This window comes from Myotis nattereri, assembly GCF_964212035.1.
Source record: "Myotis nattereri genome assembly, chromosome: 12".
NCBI classification, from domain to species: Eukaryota; Metazoa; Chordata; class Mammalia; order Chiroptera; family Vespertilionidae; genus Myotis; species Myotis nattereri.
The window spans coordinates 43,300,362-43,319,613 of record NC_138087.1 but is presented as its reverse complement, the minus strand read 5'-3'; the positions used below and the strand labels follow the sequence as shown (position 1 = coordinate 43,319,613).

The following is a 19,252-nucleotide window of genomic DNA, read 5'->3' as shown; positions in this document are numbered from 1 at the left end:
CAGGACCCTTTGGTCCACAGGCCGAAGCTCTGTCCACTGAGCCAAATCAGATAGGGCTCAGGTAACTTTTATTAGCTCCTTTCTGTGGATAAGTTACAGGAGGCTCATATAACTCTACCTTTTATATTAAAGACAACATTTTTCCAGCAGGCAGAGATGATAAAAATTATACGGTCAAATGGTTCCCAAATGTCAGTCCATGGACCAGTTATGTCTGAGACTTACTAAAAAGTACAAGGGACTGGATTCCCCTCTATGAGATTCTGATTTCATGGGCCTCAGATGATGCCCATGACTCAGAGCAGTCAGTAAGCTCCTCTGATGCAATTCCAGCTTTAGAATCCATTCTTTCTAGTCCATCTCTTTACTTTACAAACAAGGAAGCGTTCATCTAGAGAGGAAACCTCAAGGTCACATATCAACTGTGGTGGATTTTGTTTTTCAAAGAAAGTCATGAAAATATCTTCCATTCCACTTGCTTTTCTAGAACCTTACCACTCCCCCATCAAGAAGCAGAATCTGTGTCTCCTACCCTTGAACTCAGGTGGACCTTCATGGCTGACTCCAGTAATTCCTTCTGAAGCCAAGTCGGAGAAATGCTAGGTACTTCTGTCTTGTTCTCTTGGAATGGTAGCTTTTGGAACCTAGTAACCGTGCTGTGAGAAAGTCCAAGCAGTCTGTGGAAAGGCTCGCGTGGATAAGAACTGAGGCACCCAGCCCAGAGCCTTGGCTGAATTCTGGACTGTCAACCAGCACAAATTGCCAGCCGTGTGACTTAGCCAATTTGAAAACGGATTCCCCCACTGCCCCCCATCAAGTTGCCTCAGTGAGCAGGACAAGCCATTCCTGCTGAGCCTTGCTCAAATTGTAGCTTTGGGAGAGCCAAATAAATGATTGTTGTCATTTGAACTAGTTTTGGGGTTGTTTTTACACAGCAATAGGGTAATCAAGTTAATGTTTGAGGCAAGATTCACATCAACCTGAATCATTTGGTAAAGAAGCAGCAACTTAAAATAACTTAGAATTCTATGTGAATTCTAAGTTCAAATGCCAGCTTTGCTGTATATTGGCTTTGTGATATTGAACACTTGAGTCATATTGAGCCCTTCACTTCTATGAACCTTCACTTCCTCTTTTACAAAATGGAAATAATACCTACCTCATAAGATTAAGTACGATGTCAGAGGTAAGCATAAACATATATATGTATGTTATTATAGATATAAGAGTACATTATTATTACTATGGTCTACCAGTGGTCGGCAAAATGCGGCTCGAGAGCCACATGCGACTCTTTGGCCCCTTGAGTGTGGCTCTTCCTAAGCCTTAGGAGTACCCTAATTAAGTTAATAACAGTGTACCTACCTATGTAGTTTAAGTTTAAAAAATTTGGCTCTCAAAAGAAATTTCAATTGTTGTACTGTTGATATTTGGCTCTGTTGACTAATGAGTTTGCCGACCACTGGGCTAGACCATGAATGTTAACATATACACCATGGTGGTTCTTATCTTCTATTTTCAAATAGGGCCAAGAAAGACAAATAATTTTTTCCCTGTTTGCGTAATAGTATCTGCAAAGTCAATCATGTGCAGTTTCTTTAGCTACCTCCTCATTGTGTGTGTGTCAGAGTATGTGAGAGAAGGAGGAGGGAATGATGAGAGCACAGTGGAGATTCTCCCAGTGTATTCTGGCTGCAGGCTATCCTCATTAAAATGATTGGAAATGACCACAGAGGCAGAGCTCAGCTAGCCTGGATTCCCCCCCACCCCCCAACAGAAGGCAAGTAGTACATTTTAGAGCCAGCTCAGCAATTCAGCCACCTTGACACGCTAATTACTTGCACTGCCTGTCAAGCTGGGTATCTCAACCTTTGCAATTAATAGCTCTACTTTCAATAAGCAAAATTGTATTTGACTTCAAAGGGGGAAGTGAGTGAGTATCAGGGCATTTTTATTGCTGAGAGTTTCCTTTGGGAGTTGGCTGACAGTGTGGGTGGTAAAAACGAGGTACATGTTGGAAGGAGGATTTTCTAGAACCAACACTGAGCTCAGGGTCGACCGCATCCTGGTCTAAACTAGCCCCACCCCATGCATCTCTGCCTTGCTTACCTGACTTCAGAAGTAGAATCTGATCGTTTTGACAGAGTTCCATGAAGCCTGTTATCCGCTTTGCAAACTCTACCACGTACTGGATGGCGTGAGTGATCTGGATGGCACATTGCTGCCATAGTGCTTCCCTGGACTTCAAGAGAGAAAAGAGAATGTACGTGAAATAAAGGGCAACTGGGAGAGTCAGTGAAATACAATGAAATACTCAGGGTTGCCCTGCTGTGCTTATCTGTCACTTAGGGACCAAGGGGGGAATTTACCGGATTCCTTTAAAAGAGGTGGGCAATATTTTCTAAGATATTATTTTGACCTGTTTGAACCTTGATATGCCACAATTATCAAAGTACTGAGTCTAGAATCATGGAAACATTGCAAGAGCATGTAAAGATAGTTATTTATAGTTTCTTTTTTAAAAAAATATATATTTTATTGATTTTTTGCAGAGAGGAAGGGAGAGGGATAGAGAGTTAGAAACATCGATCAGCTGCCTCCTGCACACTCCCTACTGGGTATGTGCCCGCAACCAAAGTGCATGCCCTTGACCAGAATCAAACCTGGAACCCTTGAGTCTGCAGGCCGACGCTCTATCCATTGAGCCAAACCGGTTAGGGCTATAGTTTCTTTATCCTTTCCCCCTCCTTGTCCTCCATCACCTCACCTAAATAAACTCAAGCGCTTAGTCCATTTTGTAAAAACAAACTCTTGCACTGAGGGATACGAATTTCATCCATAGGCTTTTGTAAGGTTATAAGAGCCTTATTTTCATGTATACCTGATGGGTACTAAACTTGTTATATTGTTTTTTGTGTTCTTTTCCCAGAACTTACAGAGATTTTTTTTGTATAAAATTAATTTTAAGGGAAAAGATATCAAGTCAAATTGCTCTCTTAAGTAATACAGAATCCCAGAAATGTATTTTGATCTCTGGGTTATTTACTTTGGAATGGGAAACATAAATCTAACTGTATTAATTCTGGTTTTCATTGAGCATAACTATACTTTTGTCTTCTTATTTATATAAAAGTGATAAGATGTCATTGTTCCCATATACGTTATAGTCAAATATTGAGAAACAGGCAGATTTAGACATTTAATTAAAATTTCATTTATTGGTAGATCTTATAATTGAGGATCTCAATCTCAAAGACATTTTGATTGTCATACTTGTGTGTGAGGGGGTGCTACTGTGGGTAGAGACTAGGGAAGCTGCTAGACATCCTACAATGCACAGGACTGTCCCTACAGCAAAGAATTGTCCAGCCCCAAATGTCAATACTTGTGAAGTTGAGAAAGCCAGAAATAGAGAAACTACAGGAAAATATTCCTGTAGTTTCCCAGAGTACCTTGCTTTGATACGCTTTAATTTCTTCATAGGTGTGGGTCTGCCACGCCAGCTGGTGTAGCTCCTCCATGGTGTACTGACATGTCTCCAAGTGGGACTTAATGATGTTCTGTGCAATTCGATCTATGAGAAAGGATATCAATTGATTTGAGGGTTTGTAAATGAAATTCCACTCTGCTCAAAGAAACCTGCAAATAAATATATTTGCTCATATTTTAAGAAGGAAAGGATTAAGCAATAATCTAAAATAAAAACAAGAGTTTTCTGTGGAAGAAGGAGAATAGATAGAGGGACAGGGATAGAAGCTAGACTTCTCTGATGACATTATTTTTGTGGGTTTGACTTTGGAACCATGTGGATATCTTACATAATAAGAGGAGAGGTGTTATAGATGAAATAACAGGACTCATGGATTGATAATTATTGATGTTGGGTCATGGGGGCATTATATTCTCCTTTCTAATTCTTTATATGATGAAATGTTTCTTTAAAAGAGTTAAAGATAAAATGATTATATTCATAAAAAAGGTAGTAACAAACATAATCAGACTTTGGGGCCATTTATCCCAAGTGAGTTGTAGTTGGTATTGTACCTTAAATACTGATGATTTGGGGTTTGGAGATATGAAATTTGAGTGATAGAACCAGACAGAAGAGCTCTCCTTAAAAACCTATTATCAATCCCCTGAAGTTGGAGCTGGTAAGAGGTTTCCTCATAATTCCATCTGCTGTTGGAACACATGAACAAGGCAATATCTCAGACTATTGTCCAAATTACACGGGAGTTCTGTGTATGGGGTGTGAGCAGAATGAAGATAACTGGTTGTTAGCCTGTTGAGTGTTCTTCACTCATACGGAAATGGGATTTTTCTTGTGTTTCAGGTTGTGCCATTTCAAATGTAACTTCTGTGACAGTTTGTTTTTCTAAATAGATATTTTTTATTTCTCCAAGATAACTCTCAAAGCAGTATTTAGGTAACTTCTTTGGCCTTGCTAAGCTTCTGGTATATATGGTGTGAAATAGAGTTTTAGTGATGGAGAGAGAAACTTCTAATGAACTTCCCAAATTAAAAAAAATGTCATATAGCCCATTGCCTGGCACATTATAAACACTGAATAAATAAATTACCATTCTTAGGACATTTTATATTGTTTGTCATTGGGGAAGCAGTGTGATGACTTCAATGGAAACAAAACAGAGAGATTTAGTTTTGGAACCACTGCTGCACTGAAGGAAGAAATTTCAATATTTACTAGATTTTTTCAATCAGAACTATAAAGTGGTAGATGTAGAAAATACTGCAAATGCTAACTTATGATTATAGTTATGCTCTATCGGATTCAGCATTAAACATTTTTAGACTTTCACTGCTTATTATCTTATAAAATACTTTCTTTAAAAATCCTATGCTCAAAATTTTATTGAATATCCTCCTATATTGTAAAAAATGGCAGGAATAACTCTATACATCATATTAAAATAGATTGGTATGTCACGGTTCACCATTTTTCAATTTCACTTGGGCAGTTTAATTACTTAGAGTCTAAAAAAGCATGTATCTATTCCTCAACAGGTATATAATGAAAACATAGATTTTTATAGCTCTTTAGTTTTCAAACCTTTATCTTCTTAGCATAGTTTGTTTTCATCTTCAAAGATATGCTGGTTTGTTAGCTAAAATTTACAGGCTTCAGGGTTAATGAGCAAAACTACAATTGCTGCTCAAAATTGCATTATGAAAAACTCTTTACCTATTCCATTACGGCACATTCTAGGAATTGTTGGCTGAAGTTTTAGAAATATTTAGCCTTTTACCACCAAAGCTTAGGGTTTATGGTGCACGGGGAGGAGTGGGCCTAATAAAGAGATGGGCGGGTGAAGCAGAATTGGAAGTTACATCCACATGCATGCTTTAGCACTCGGCTCAGATGTCCATTTCTGGTGAAGGTGTCCTGCTTCTCTGTGTCCTCGTGTAGCAGGGCCAGCTGCCATTGCACTTTAATTCTACCTCCAATTAAACCCTTAATCTAGACAGACTCACATTGTGGTTATTTGTATAGACTCTGTTTGTTCCATGTCCTTCACGATTGTGAGCTCTTCAAGAACTAGACTGCTATGTCATCCGCTCCTATTCTCTGGTAAATTAATGTAGGGGATGGAGCACCTCTTTGAAGGGCCCATTTGCTTTTAAACAAGGTGTTAATTACACGCCATTTTAAATAGTTGCTTCCAGGACCTACCCCACTTACAGGAACACCTTACAGTCCATCGGTTCTCAACGTGTGGGTCGCGACCCCTTTGGCAGTCGAACGACCCTTTCACAGGGGTCGCCTAAGACCATCCTGTATATCAGATATTTACATTACGATTCATAACAGTAACAACATTACAGTTATGAAGCACCAGCGAAAATAATTTTATGTCTGGGTCACAACATGAGAAACTGTATTTAAAGGGCCAGAAGATTGAGAACCACTGCTCTAGAGCCATTTTTACAGGGCTAGCAAATAGTGTTTTGAAATTGAGTCTGTCTTTTCTAGCAGAAACACCAATCAGAAAGGATATATGCACCCCTATGTTCATAGCAGCACAATTCACCATAGCTAAGATCTGGAAACAGCCTAAGTGCCCATCAGTAGATGAATGGATTAGAAAACTGTGGTACATCTACACGATGGAATACTATGCTTCTCTAAAAAGGAAGGAACTCTTACCATTTGCAACGTCATGGATGGAACTGGAGAGCATTATGCTAAGTGAAATAAGCCAGTCAATGAAGGAAAAATACCACATGATCTCACTCATTCATGGATAATAGAGACCATTATAAACTTTTGAACAATAATAGATACAGAGGCAGAGCTGCCTCAAACAGATTGTCAAACTGCAGCGGGAAGGCTGGGGAGGGTTGGGGGGCAGGAGGTAGGGGGGTAAGAGATGAACCTAAGGACTTGTATGCATGCATATAAGCATAACCAATGGACATAAGACACTGGGGGATAGGGGAGGCTGGGGGACTGTCTAGGGCGGGGGGATAAAATGGACACATATGTAATACCCTTTGTAATACTTTAAGCAATAAAAAAAAAAGAAAAAAAAATAAATAAAATACTCTAACAAGCAAAAAAAAAAAAATAAGAATTCTATAGTGTTTGCAACATAGAGTGCATGGAGGAGATAAGGAGATAATAAGACTAGGGATGGAAATTGTGACTAGAAACTGAGGGCTGAGGAAGAAATTTGGATTTTATCTTGTAGGCGTCTGGGAGTTTGTGGAAGCTGTGAAGCAGGAGAGTGTTGCGGTTTTTGTGTTAGAAAGGTGGTCCTGGTCATCGCAAAGAAGAGGAGATGGCATTGGAGAGTAATGTGAGATTCATCAGGTGGTTTTGAAAATTCAGGCAAGATGTGAGGGGCTTCTGGACTAGGTAAGAATGACAGATACAGTGGAGGGGCTAGATTCAAGACAATTCTGAAGGAGGATGCACAGGAACTGTGAGAGAGAGAGAGAGAGAGAGAGAGAGAGAGAGAGAGAGAGAGAGAGAGAGGTGAGGAAGAGAGAGAACATTTACATAGTAGGTGCTCAGCCAAAGTTGAGTTAGTAAAATAATGTTGACAATATTCATCCATCTGCCCATCCATCATCCATCCATCATCCTTCCATTTTCTGCTTTATTTCCCAAAGGATTTTAGAAAGCTTAGATTGAGCCTTCATTTAATGATTTTAAAACCTAAGCATTCACAATGGCTTTGAAGTCAAACATTAAACATGCATAATTATTTCCCATACTCTTGTGGGGAGAAATAGAAGGCAAATCTCTTTTTGACATAAGACTTGTAAATATCAATGAGAGCTCAGACACAGTTGCGAAGCAGTCCCCCTCCACTTTCTTCAATGAGTCTGCAGTGCAAAGGTGAGCCACGTGCAAAAACCCAACTTGACCCTCTCAAAGCTCAGGTCAATAAACCACAAAGTAAAGCTAGACTTGGTCCCATAGGAGCGAGGCCCAAGGGTTCACTCTGTCAATTAGAAAGATGCACAACCGAGAAGACAGTTTGCATGAACTAGAGTCTGCAGTTGTGAAAAGGGGAGAAAGATTAAAAAAGAAGGGACAAAGGGAGAGACAATGAATACAGTATGCAAAGTTCCTGCTGGGAGCCAAAGGAACTTTTAAGAGTCCTTGCCTGGAAAAATAGAAAAGGTAATAGTAAACGCTACCATCTCCAGGGACCAACCACATGAGAAAGTCCAGACAAAGAGATTGAGGTAAAAGAGCAGAGGATGCGGAATCTTTCTGGGCAATCACATCCCCTTCATCCGTTTCCCCGACTTGGATTGCAGTTGCGCTCAGAGCCCAGTTTTTGTCGGATTCTTTGACTTGGGCTGCAGGAGGCACATGTTGGAGTCGGCACGGACTGTGCTGGGATAATGGGTCCGACAGGAACACGGCCCACATGACTGACTAATGGGAAATTCTACCACCTGCAGAGGCAATGCCCGTAGGCCCTACACTCTGCCCTTCCTAAAACCAGGGATGAGGCTGGAGATTTCTTTAAGTGGAAAATAAAATGCAGTTAACATCTCAGCAGTTAATTTTCTGTATACAGAGGTTTGTCCAACTCTCTAAGAGTATGTGGGCTGCTTTGATAATAAAATGATATCAAGGACTGAGAAAAATAGTTTGACATGCTCAGTCCAGTCACTTCCTTCAATCATAATGGATAAAATGTAAATATTGATGCTGGCAAGGGAAAATTGGGTGTGTAATTACAGGTTAATATTAAGTTCATGATCCCTATTTTCTATTTGTTAATTTCATGAAGAATAGCTTCTTTTCACTTTCTCTTCTATTTCCCCATATAAATGTATACAACTTTTAAAACATAAAATTGCTTTGTTTTTAGACTTTGACCCTGATGCTTTTCTTGAAGGAAGGCTTATTGGAACTCAAGATTTATAACCAATTAATAACATTTGTAACTTCATGTATTAAGTAACTCTCTTTATGAAATAGAAATGATAATGTGGGATTCAAGAGAAAGGATCATCCCAGAAATCTTTAAAATAATTGATACAGGGGTATGTTTATGACAGAGATGGTGGTGCTGGCTTCATGGGTATATATTTATCACCAATATCATTAAATAACATACATTAAGTATATATAGTTTTTTTGTATGTCAATTAATACCCCAATGAAGAGGTTTAAAAATAATTGATATAGGCAAATATGCTCTGTAATTTTTTCAATGTTATTTTGTATTAGTTTCAGGTATACAACATAGTGGTTAGACAGTCATATACCTTACAAAGTGTTCCTCCTGATATTACCAGTACCCATCTGACAGCATACATAATTATTACAATGTTATTGACTATATTTCATGTGTCTTTACAACCCTGTGATGCTTTATCATTTTTGATGAAAATATTTTAAAATGTTATTAAAATTGTCTCTCTTCCCTAGAAGTGTAATCTTAAACCCACTTAGGGTTAATCTTAAATACACTTATAATATGGGCAATTCTAAGAAGAGAGAAATAAAATTTTTAAGGGAAAATGGAATAAAATTGGTGGTAATTTTCAATAGTGTGTGCATAAATCATAGGACCCTGGGGCTGAAACTAACTTCCTTTCTCTATTTCCAAATGGACTATATCTAAATAATTCTAGAAGCTGGTTGGGTTCTTTTCTATGGAATTCCCATCCCTCCCCAGTCCTCATCAATCTTCATTGTGATCTATTGAAATAAGTAGGAAGGAAATCTCCCTTAAGGCATTTACAGATAGTTGAGACGCATATGATAAAGTTCTCACTGGTAAATGGAGTTTTAAAGGTGAATCGTATTAGACAATGGAAAAATGATATTTTGAAGTAATGCTTAAAGATATGCACACACACACACACACACACATTTCTTATATATTGATCCAAGCAATAAAGCAAAGTTTGGAAACAAGTCATCCGAATTACCTAATTCCATGTAGGAAAAGAGGCGACTTATGCTTATTTCTGTGAGAAATAAGCAAACTGACAAGCAAGGTGACAATTTCTTGTTTATAACTGTAATGTTATAAAATGAGGACCAGCTTGCAACTACTAAAATAGCAAGTGACCTTCTGCAGCTCTGATTTCAACCACTCAGCGGGTTTTTCCACCAAAGGGGCTTATTTTAGCTCTCACTAGACATTTCAGCAAAAGGTGCTCCCAAAGGCTACAGTGTCTCAGACAGCCACGGACTGTGAGGGTGATTGCATTAGAATTCCACATCCTGGGAGAGGGGAAAGTAGAGTGTATCTTTAAAAACTGCTGCTTTTAGTGTTATTACCAAGGGCACCCAAGGCCCAACTGTAGGTGAGAAGGCCGAGACTCAAGGCTATAGATAGCATTACAGGGGGTTGCATTGAACTTCCCAATTCTTTCTCCTCCCCCTCTTTTATTTCCCTTATTTTTTTAAAATGAGAAACGATGGTTCCTCCTTGGTGAACTATATACCCCCTATTCATTTTTCTCCCCAAAGGTTTTTTTTTTTTTTTTTTTAACTTGGAAGTAGTCTTCCTAAAATACTATACCTCAGCCTCAATCAAAATGATTAATGAATTTTTGATTTTTCACTTGCCTTAAGGATCTAGAGAACTGCTCAGTTCTCTGTTTAGTTTATACTGCTAGTGTGAAAGTGGAATTCTTAAGGGATTCACTTTAAATTAATGCCAGGATATCTCTACGGACTTGCTCAAGGCAAGTTTTAAGTGCCTGCATTAGGTTTTCAGAATATCAAGATTCCTCAGAATCCATGCTCTGAGGCAGTAACTATAATAACTGGTTGAAAGGTGAACCACTTAACCAAGTATGCATTTTGTCTTTTTGACAATAGACCACTAGTTTTATAAGTTTTCTATTTAATAGAACAAGTCTACTGGTTACAGTGTAATAGGCAACAGTGTCAGAAAGAACAATGTCAATGTCAAGACCTTTCTGATTTTTCTAATTTCTATTTAGAGATCATTAATTTTTTTTAGCACAAATAGAATTGTGCTGTCAGAATAAAAACATCAGTAACATTTAAGCTTAAAACAGCCATCTCTTAGTAATCTACATCCTCAATAAGAAAGCAGTCTTTTTAGCATTTAATTTCCTCAAATTCTTTTAAGAAAGAGTTGGGGACAAAAATAACCTATAACTCATTTGTTGGCTCACTTTCATGGTCCAACCACTCATAACTCTCTCACCAATGAATTAGGGTAGCTTCTGGTCTTCTTGTCATACAAATTCTATTACCAATTATTGTATCAGAGAATAAAATAACTGATTTTTACTTCATGTAGACCTGAGCCAAAGTGTTCTTAGAGTTCTTCAATAAAATATATTAATAAAATAGAAGATTATGTTATTAACTATAAAAAATAATAATGAAAATGTGATAAAACACAGTTCAATGAAATATAAACATAGAGAAAGACAATGAAATAATCAGATTAATACATAATAATAATTTCTGGACAAAGACTGAATGAATAAGTTAATAAAAAAGTTAATATTTTCTCAAATTTCAGAAAGCTTAGGTAAGAACATTTAAAAAAAAATTTTGCCTTTCATTGGAGTCCTAAATCCTGGGAGTGGGGAAAGTTGAGTATATCTTTAAATGGGACATAAAGATTCTGAGGATTTTGATATGTCCCTTCACCACCCTATTGTCTATGTCCATGAGTTATGCATATATGCATACACATTCTTTCATTGATCTCTTCCCACCCACCCACCCACCCTCCCACTCCTTCTCTCTGAGATTCTGCATTTTAATAGAAGGTAAGAAGGCAGAAAGTAAAGCAGAAAGAAAAACTGAAAGAATCTATATAGCATTTGTGTTTCAGCAGAGTGTATGCAAAGGGAAGAAACAACACAGGCAGCAAAACAAATGAACTAAGAGGGTGGCTTCTTAATAATTTAATAATGAAAAACTGTTTAGGATCACAAGTGTTTTCATTTTATTGCAATAGTGCATGCCCAATGTTTGAAAAATTACAGTTCCCTTTCTTTAAGCTAGCTAAGAAAATTGATTGAGAAAGAATCTATTATGAAAACATTGCATTTCAAAATTAGCTTTTATAGTAAAAGACCTTTGCAGAACAACCAGCAAAGATCAACTTACTTCAATATCCTAGACTTGGTGAGTTGTAAGATGAGGAAGCCAATATGCCCCCATTCAGACTTTTACTTGAGCCCTTTGGAAAGTCGCTTAACATCTTAAAGTCTTAGTTTCTTTGGATTTAATTTTCCATTTACAGAAGGATTTGGCAGCAGAGAGACATTTTCTAAGGGCTCTGTGAAGCATGGCAACTTGAGTGTGAGGGTCTTCCCAGGAATTTCCCTGTTTTGACTCTTGGAGGAGAGGTTTTACAGTTACAGAGGTTGAGAGTACAGCTCACAGTCCTAAAAGCACTTGAAGAGTCTTGATAGAGCAAATAAAAAGTATATAATCCAGAGCCCATTCAAATCTTTTCCTACTCGCTTTTAAAAACTGCACCTCCACACACTACCCGAAGCACAATTAGTGAGTCACAGATGATGAAAACCTAATTGTGAAACTTGCTCAGGGCCATCATTAGGATTGAACTTTACTATTTGGATTTTGTTGACATATGAATTGACTGTTAATTTAAACACAAGCAACTCCTCCCCTAACCCACCCCTTCTTTGGAAATTTAGTCAATGTATTTCTGACCTTTAGAAAGAACTAATTCAGAGAAAGTCTTTGGAGGTAAATTTTACATTTTCTAACATTTGATCTAAAATAAAATAAAAAACTTGATTATCTTAAATAATACATTTAATCGACTAAAGTTTTAAAATAAGCATTTTCTAAATAGTCTAGCACAACATTGTCCTAGAATAAACCTGTCTAAAAACCAAATAGTTCCATAATAGACCTCATAAAATAGTTCAAATTTAAATTGTAAATTCTTTCTCCTCAGTATTGAGGGTATATTTTTAAAGAAAACTTTATAACCTAAAATAAAAATGAAATAAAACAAGTAAACCCAAAGCCTTTCTAGTTAGGAACATTTCCAAGAGGTTTCCCCAATTTTGTAATCATCATATAAATAAATCCTGTACCGGTTGGTAGAGAGAGCCTGATAAGTTGGTTGTATACTAAGCTAATAGCACCAAAGTATTAATCCAGAAACTTGGTCATAAATCGACATTTCTGTGTTCCATGGCCTATATGGCATTTTAACCCTAGCCAGCTCTTCCCCAAACAGTGCTGGACACTGAGGCTAAGGCCATATCCAACCTAATCAGTGGAAAAGCGACTCAGAGCTTTTTCCGAGACCAGTATCAAAGCTTGTAATGAGTTGAAGTGCTATTCAACAGTGGGGTCTGTTTCAGAGGCTACCTTATAAGCATAAACATTCCCTCCCTCGATAAGTCACAGGCAGAACCTCATGAAATCTGCTTTCCTCCTCCTCACTGCAGAGTATTTCATATCTACTCTGGCTTTTAAATTGAGTGTATAAAATGGAATTGGTTTTCCAATAGCTTCTCAAGAGCTCCCCTCCCCCTCGCCCCCAGGTAGGTGGATTTTAGAATCTTCTTATGAAGTTCTGAATTCTGAGTAAAAAATTTAATCCCAAACTAGTCTCTCTAGAGGAAGTCCACTGAGGAAGATCAAATTTGCACAATTTCAACTCAAAATAGAAAAGGTGATTTAGAAGATTTACCTAATCTAGTGAATGCTAGCACTTTGGGAAAGTTGTATTATCAGAGGTATAAGCATGTAGTGACTAATATGTAAACAACTACTATAAACAGATAAGTAAGAACTTGAATTAGCATGTACTAGTATGTGTGTATCACATCTTTATATTTGTTTAGAGCCTTGCTGGTCACAAAGTGCTTTTGTCTACATTATGCCTTTTACTCCACTTATGGGTAATCACTGCTTGAGCATGCCAGTAGGGTTATTACAACATATTGCTAGGTGATTTTTAGATCATCTTTGTGAGGTTATTAAAAGATATCTAGAAAGATATGGACTTGAATGACCCTAGCAAAGAACTATAGGGTTCTTTATCCTGGGATGCTCCAGAATAATTCATGGCCATGAACTGGTGACAAATCAAGTTGATTAGCTCAGTCCCTGTCCTCAGGGAATTCTTAGATAGAAGGCAGGATACTGGAGAGATTATTTGGGTGGCAAAGAACAAGTTGGTGCTAAAATTTCAGAGAAGTCAAGCAAGTCCCTCTTTAGTGACCAAGGTGACCCATGTAGGTCTGGGCTCAGGCTGGTCCTTCGTAGTCAAGATGTATCTTCATTTTATAGTTTCCCGTTTTCTCTTAAAAGGGGTGTGGGAAGGTAATTAGGTTGGAGTGTGACAGAGAGGACACGGGGATTTGCCCTGAAGCTGTATCTGTATAGCAGCTCATTCTTTCCACTGATTATACATGAACTTGGGCAGTTGTGGGATTGGCCACCACCCTCTCCTTGAGCTGCCTCTGATTGTCCTTGATTCTCATTTTAACCAGATATCTTGTTTTTGTTTTGTTTGTTTGTTTGTTTTCAGGAGGGTGGCTGGAGAGAAGGGTCTGGTGCACAATTCTGGTTTGATTGTGGTTATTAACTGTATATATGACAGAGTTTTTCAGCCCCATGGAAAGTCCTGGATGTGGTCCTATTCCTTGGGAGGGAGGTGTGGCTGCCTACTGCCATAGTGAGTGCTTCAGCATCGTTCAGAATTGCCTGGTTGTCTGCAGATCTCCTCTCCACCACCCTGTCCTTCTCCTTTGAAAGTGTCTGTAACAAAGGGAATATTTGTTCATATGGCCAAAGCTCCCACCAGGACGTGGGAGAACAATAATCCTTCAAAGTCATTTAGTTCAACCACCTTATTTTTCAGATGAAGAGAATGAGCCTCAGAAAGCTGAACTAATTTGGAACAGGTTCATGAGACTCCTACATGCAGTCAGGACTCTCCGTTTTGAAGTCCTTTTCCTAAGCTGCCTGCAGAGGTTGGTTGGGCTGAGGGTGGGAGGGGATTAGATGACTGAGGGATTGCAAGATGTCATCCCTCAAAGCAAGAGAGGAAGAACTAAAGACACCATATTTTCCTTTCCCCACACTGCTTAATGGTTTTTCTCACAGTTTAGTCTACTTTCATTCATTTTAATGACTAACTAGGCAGTTGCTCCTAAATCAAATGCCTATCTATGTTTGATACAGGTGTGATCAGAGGACATAGAAAGTACATAGTTATAGTTAAATTCTATTCTCTGTGCTATTTCTGAATGAGTAAATATGTATAGACAGAGAAATGCATATTTATCTAATATACGTTCAAATATACATAGACAGATTAAAGCAATCTATAATAATAAAAGCACAATATGCTAATTAGACCAGACATCATTCCGGATGAAACCGGGGCTGGAGTGAAGCCCGGGTCCCAGGTGCCAGAGGGAAGCCGATGCCGGCAGCTGGGGAAGGAAGGCCTACTCTTGCATGAACTTTGTGCATCAGGCCTAGTTATAAAATATTTATCTATAGAAGCATGTCATTAAAGGTGCTACCTTAAGACCACAGCACCCACTTGGGGTTCTTAATAAGTAACAATTGAAATATCATCAACTTTTATAGAATTCCCCAAAATAAAACAGTACTCGTCTATCTTTATGTTTCTATATAGACTTGACAGAATAAAGTAGTACACTACAGGAAATAGATCACTTTTAGGCCAATCCCCTTTTGTAATCCCCTCTATTTAATTCTCAGCTTCCACTATAGGTTCACTTTTAAATTTCTATTTTTGATGCTTAAAATTCCAGGTTCCGTAAATAGAACACAAAAGGAATCTGAAAGTAAATCAATGCTTAAGATTGTATAGGAGAGATCAGTAAATTTACATTTCATTGTCTTTATCTGGAAAGGAAATTACTGAATAGAACAGCAAACTTAGGTGATGTGTGTAAAAGGGGATTTATCCCCTTACCATCGCAGCTAACTTGATGGGTTGTTGTTTTTTCTTCCTGCTTTTAAAAGCATGTTGTTTGGCAGTTTTGTTTTTTGTTTTGTTAATCTTCACCTGAGGATATTTTTTTCATTGATTTTGTTTTTTAGAGAGAGTGGAAGGAGGGGGAGAGACAGAGAGAAAGATTGATGTGAGAGAGTGGAAGGGCGGGGGAGAGACAGAATGATTGACGTGAGAGAAACACATTGATTGGTTGCCTCCCGTACACGCCGTTTGGGATCAACCCTGAAATCGAGGTATGTGCCTTTTAAGGGAATCAGTCCACGGCCCAATGCTCTACCACTAGCTAGGGCATGTTTGGTAGTTTGAATTGTCTTGTTGTCTGGTACCTCATAGATATATTGTCAATCATCTCTGAGCTTAAATGAGCTTTTGCTAAGAGTATTAGTCCTGCAGAATCTCCCAGCCCATCTGAGGGCCAGAGTTGGGAAGCAAAAAACGTGAACATCCACTTCCCTTCTCTGCTTGTGTGCCGCTATCCTTGGGTGCCCCCAATGACTGTGAACTTATACTTCCAGAGACATAACATATCTACCATGTCAGCTTGAAGGAAAATTCCAGCCAATCCCAGTTAATACTGCTGCCTAAATATTAATTTGAAGCTTCCGTTGACCCTTCTCTTATTTCATGTTTTTTCCTCCTATGGGATTTTGAGAAACCCAAGGATATAATTTTTGAAATGTTTCATATATTTCTGTCTGCTTACATTTTGTTTTCTATTCATTGAGTGATGGGAATAAATTATTCTAAATAAGAGATGTGGCTCAGAGTAAGCAATAGCCCCAACCCCCTTACCTCCTGGAGGGTTTGTATCAGGCCCAGGACTTATATAATATGATATGGAATTGCAATTATTTATTTTGATGTCTGCATCCTAGACAGTGAGGTCAGGAACCATGGTCTGCTTGCTTTGAGTGCCTGGCACATTTCAAAAATATATCTTTGAAGGAATGCCTGGCAGTCTAAGGTAGTAGAATAACCTCACGTTAGAATTTAGGCTTCACCACTTACTATGTGGTCTAGGAAAATCACTGACTGTTTCTGAACCTTAATTTCTTCATCTGCACAGTGGTGTTCACTGCCCAACTGAAGGTACTGGTGTGAGGCTCAAATTGGCTAAGATGCGTAAAAGGTCTTTCTCCATTTCTCTCCATATATAAAATATTATTATTAGGTTCCTTAACCAAGAAAGTGTGTAGTTTCTTTGCTCTACTTTTCGAAAGACAAGTTTGGTTTTTCTGGGGGAATATTCCTGACTCTGATAACATTCATATGACTGGCTTTTTGGGATCTTCATACTGTTGCTTATATAGTTGTTTTATGTTTTAATTAAAAATTTTCCAAATTGTAAGACTATAAACTCGGTGGAATAATAAAAAAAAAAACTGGTTTTAAGAAACGACTGCTTTTAAGATGACCCAATATCAGAATAATGACCTGGTTGAGCACATTTCATCGCTCTCTCAGAAACCAGAGGACGCGCATCAGGACTTCTAGTCCCAGGAGTGATGTTAAAAAATTCTTTAGTGTGATACAGCCTTGAATTCACCTAGTGAAATGGGGCTAAAATTTGACTTTGTATTGTCTGCACAGGTTCTCTCTCTGACAGCTTGCCACTAGCTCAGTTACACAGATGCTCATTAATCAAGCAAGTCCAAATGTCAGCGTGTTCACGCCGTGAGCTCCTTTGTAGCACCTAGAACAGTGATGGCGAACCTATGACATGCGTGCCAGAGGTGACACGCGAACTCATTTTTTTGGTTGATTTTTCTTTGTTAAATGGCATTTAAATATATCAAATACATATAAAAATATAAGTCTTTGTTTTACTATGGTTGCAAATATCAAAAAATTTCTATATGTGACACGGCACCAGAGTTAAGTTAGGGTTTTTTAAAATGCTGACATGCCGAGCTCAAAAGGTTCACCATCACTGGCCTAGAAGGTCGTCAGGCAGGCAACAAACACCAAACATGTTTTGCGGTGGGAATGCCGGTTAGCTTGAGAGGCTCCCTTTGTTGATGGGATAAACATACAGTGTGATGGTTAAAAGAATGGGCTTCGATGTTACTCAGACCTGGGCTTATGTGCTTACTTTGATTTTGACAAATTTTGTAACTTCTGAGTCTCAATTTTTTCACCTGTAAAATGGACATACAAATACGTATACTAGTACAACAGGCATAATAGGATTGTTATGAGAATTAAATAAAGGACATTGCTCAGCACAGTGCAGGTGCTCAATGGAAGGTAATTATATGACCTGTAATAATGAGTAATGTTATTGAGTAATAATGAAATTAATAACTTATATCAATTATATTAATAATAATAATAATAAGGCTTATGCATGACAGATTGTCTTAAGAACTTGCAAATATTAACTTATTTAATGAACACACACAGGTAGGGACTGTTATTTTCCCAGGTTTACAACTGAGACCCAGAGGTTAGATAAATTGCTTATGGGGAAAAGGCCCACCGCGCTTTGAACTCAGGCAATCTGACTCCAGAACCAGAGTTCTTAACCACCAATGCTGTACCTCTGATGCCTTCTCACCGATACTGTTATGGACTTAGGTTTTAGTGAAATGAGCGGCAGTTTTCTGCATGGTGCAGGAAAGAATAACATGTCCAATTACTGTGGCCTGTCATAGGTGCCAACACCCATAGAAGGAGTTTGTGTCCACTAGATGGCATTGCTGTTTTAAATAAATGTGAACCAAGTCAATAGTTAGGTTTAAGAGCCTGCTAAATATGGGAGCACTAGCAGGACAATCTAATCGCACCCTTAAGAGTCTGATGAAAGAGGTCTCCAAAGTTTAAGAATATCTAGAGCCATTCTAAAGACTAATGGTATCTTGAAATAATTAAAAAATATATGCCAGTCCATTTTGGGTATCACTTTCTATGAAAAAAATATGGATGAATTTTGAGATTATCTAGTCCAAAGGCAGCAGTTCAGAGACTAATAAACTGAAGGCCATAGAGGAAAAGTGACTTGCCTACGGTTACCCAGGCCTGATGGTTTTGGCTGTATTTCTTTTTCCATAATTCTAGTGATTCTAGATTACAAGAAAACTATGATTTTTGAATTCGTACAAGACTTTATTTTTTGGGTATAGAGCAGAATGCTGCCCAAGAATTGTGAGTTTTATTTCATTAGGTTTTGGACATGTGTTCCAAAACAATAGCAGACTCTTGCACTTAGATATTAAGTAGCATAAAAGTGAAAAATGGTGCTGACTCCCTTCCTTCCTCCCTCCCTCCCTCCCTCCTTCCCTCCCTCCCTCCCTTCCTTCCTTCCTTCCTTCCATAACATGCTCTCTTGGAAAGATTAAGTGACTTCACTTAAAAAGACTGTCCCTATTTGTTGACAATTCAGTATGTGAATATTAAACCCACAACAGGTAGCAAAGTAATGGATAAGAAAAAAGGCTCTGGAATCAGACTGCCTGGGGTGGAAACTGGCTCTATCACGTAGTAACAAAAGGAACCTGGGAAAATCAGGAGACTTCCCTAAACCTCTGTTTCCTCATCTGTAAAATGGGAATAATATTTTTACTTGTAAGATGCTTGTGAAAATGAAATGGATGTGAAGTGCCTGTGATGTAGTTAAAAAGCAAGGTTAAGGATATCAATAATAACTAATATTTTATATTATAGCTGATGTTCAGTTTTCTACATCTCTCAATGTGTGTCATTACAGATGTTTTGTCAACAACTTCTTTACTCACTGTCACATCCTGAATTGTTAAAAGAGAGAAAGAATGTTCCGG

The 19,252-nt window shown here is 38.1% G+C and overlaps 1 protein-coding gene across 1 annotated transcript in view; it reads right to left on the bottom strand.

The window, feature by feature from the left end:
- RORB (RAR related orphan receptor B) overlaps positions 1-19,252 on the bottom strand; it is a 172,746-nt gene that overhangs the window by 18,103 nt on the left and 135,391 nt on the right. The window contains exons 5-6 of the mRNA XM_081102840.1: positions 3,453-3,574; positions 2,110-2,242 (exon numbers count right to left, since the gene is read on the bottom strand). Of these exons, the coding sequence (XP_080958966.1) occupies positions 2,110-2,242; positions 3,453-3,574 (255 nt within the window). The remainder of the gene's footprint in view (positions 1-2,109; positions 2,243-3,452; positions 3,575-19,252) is intronic.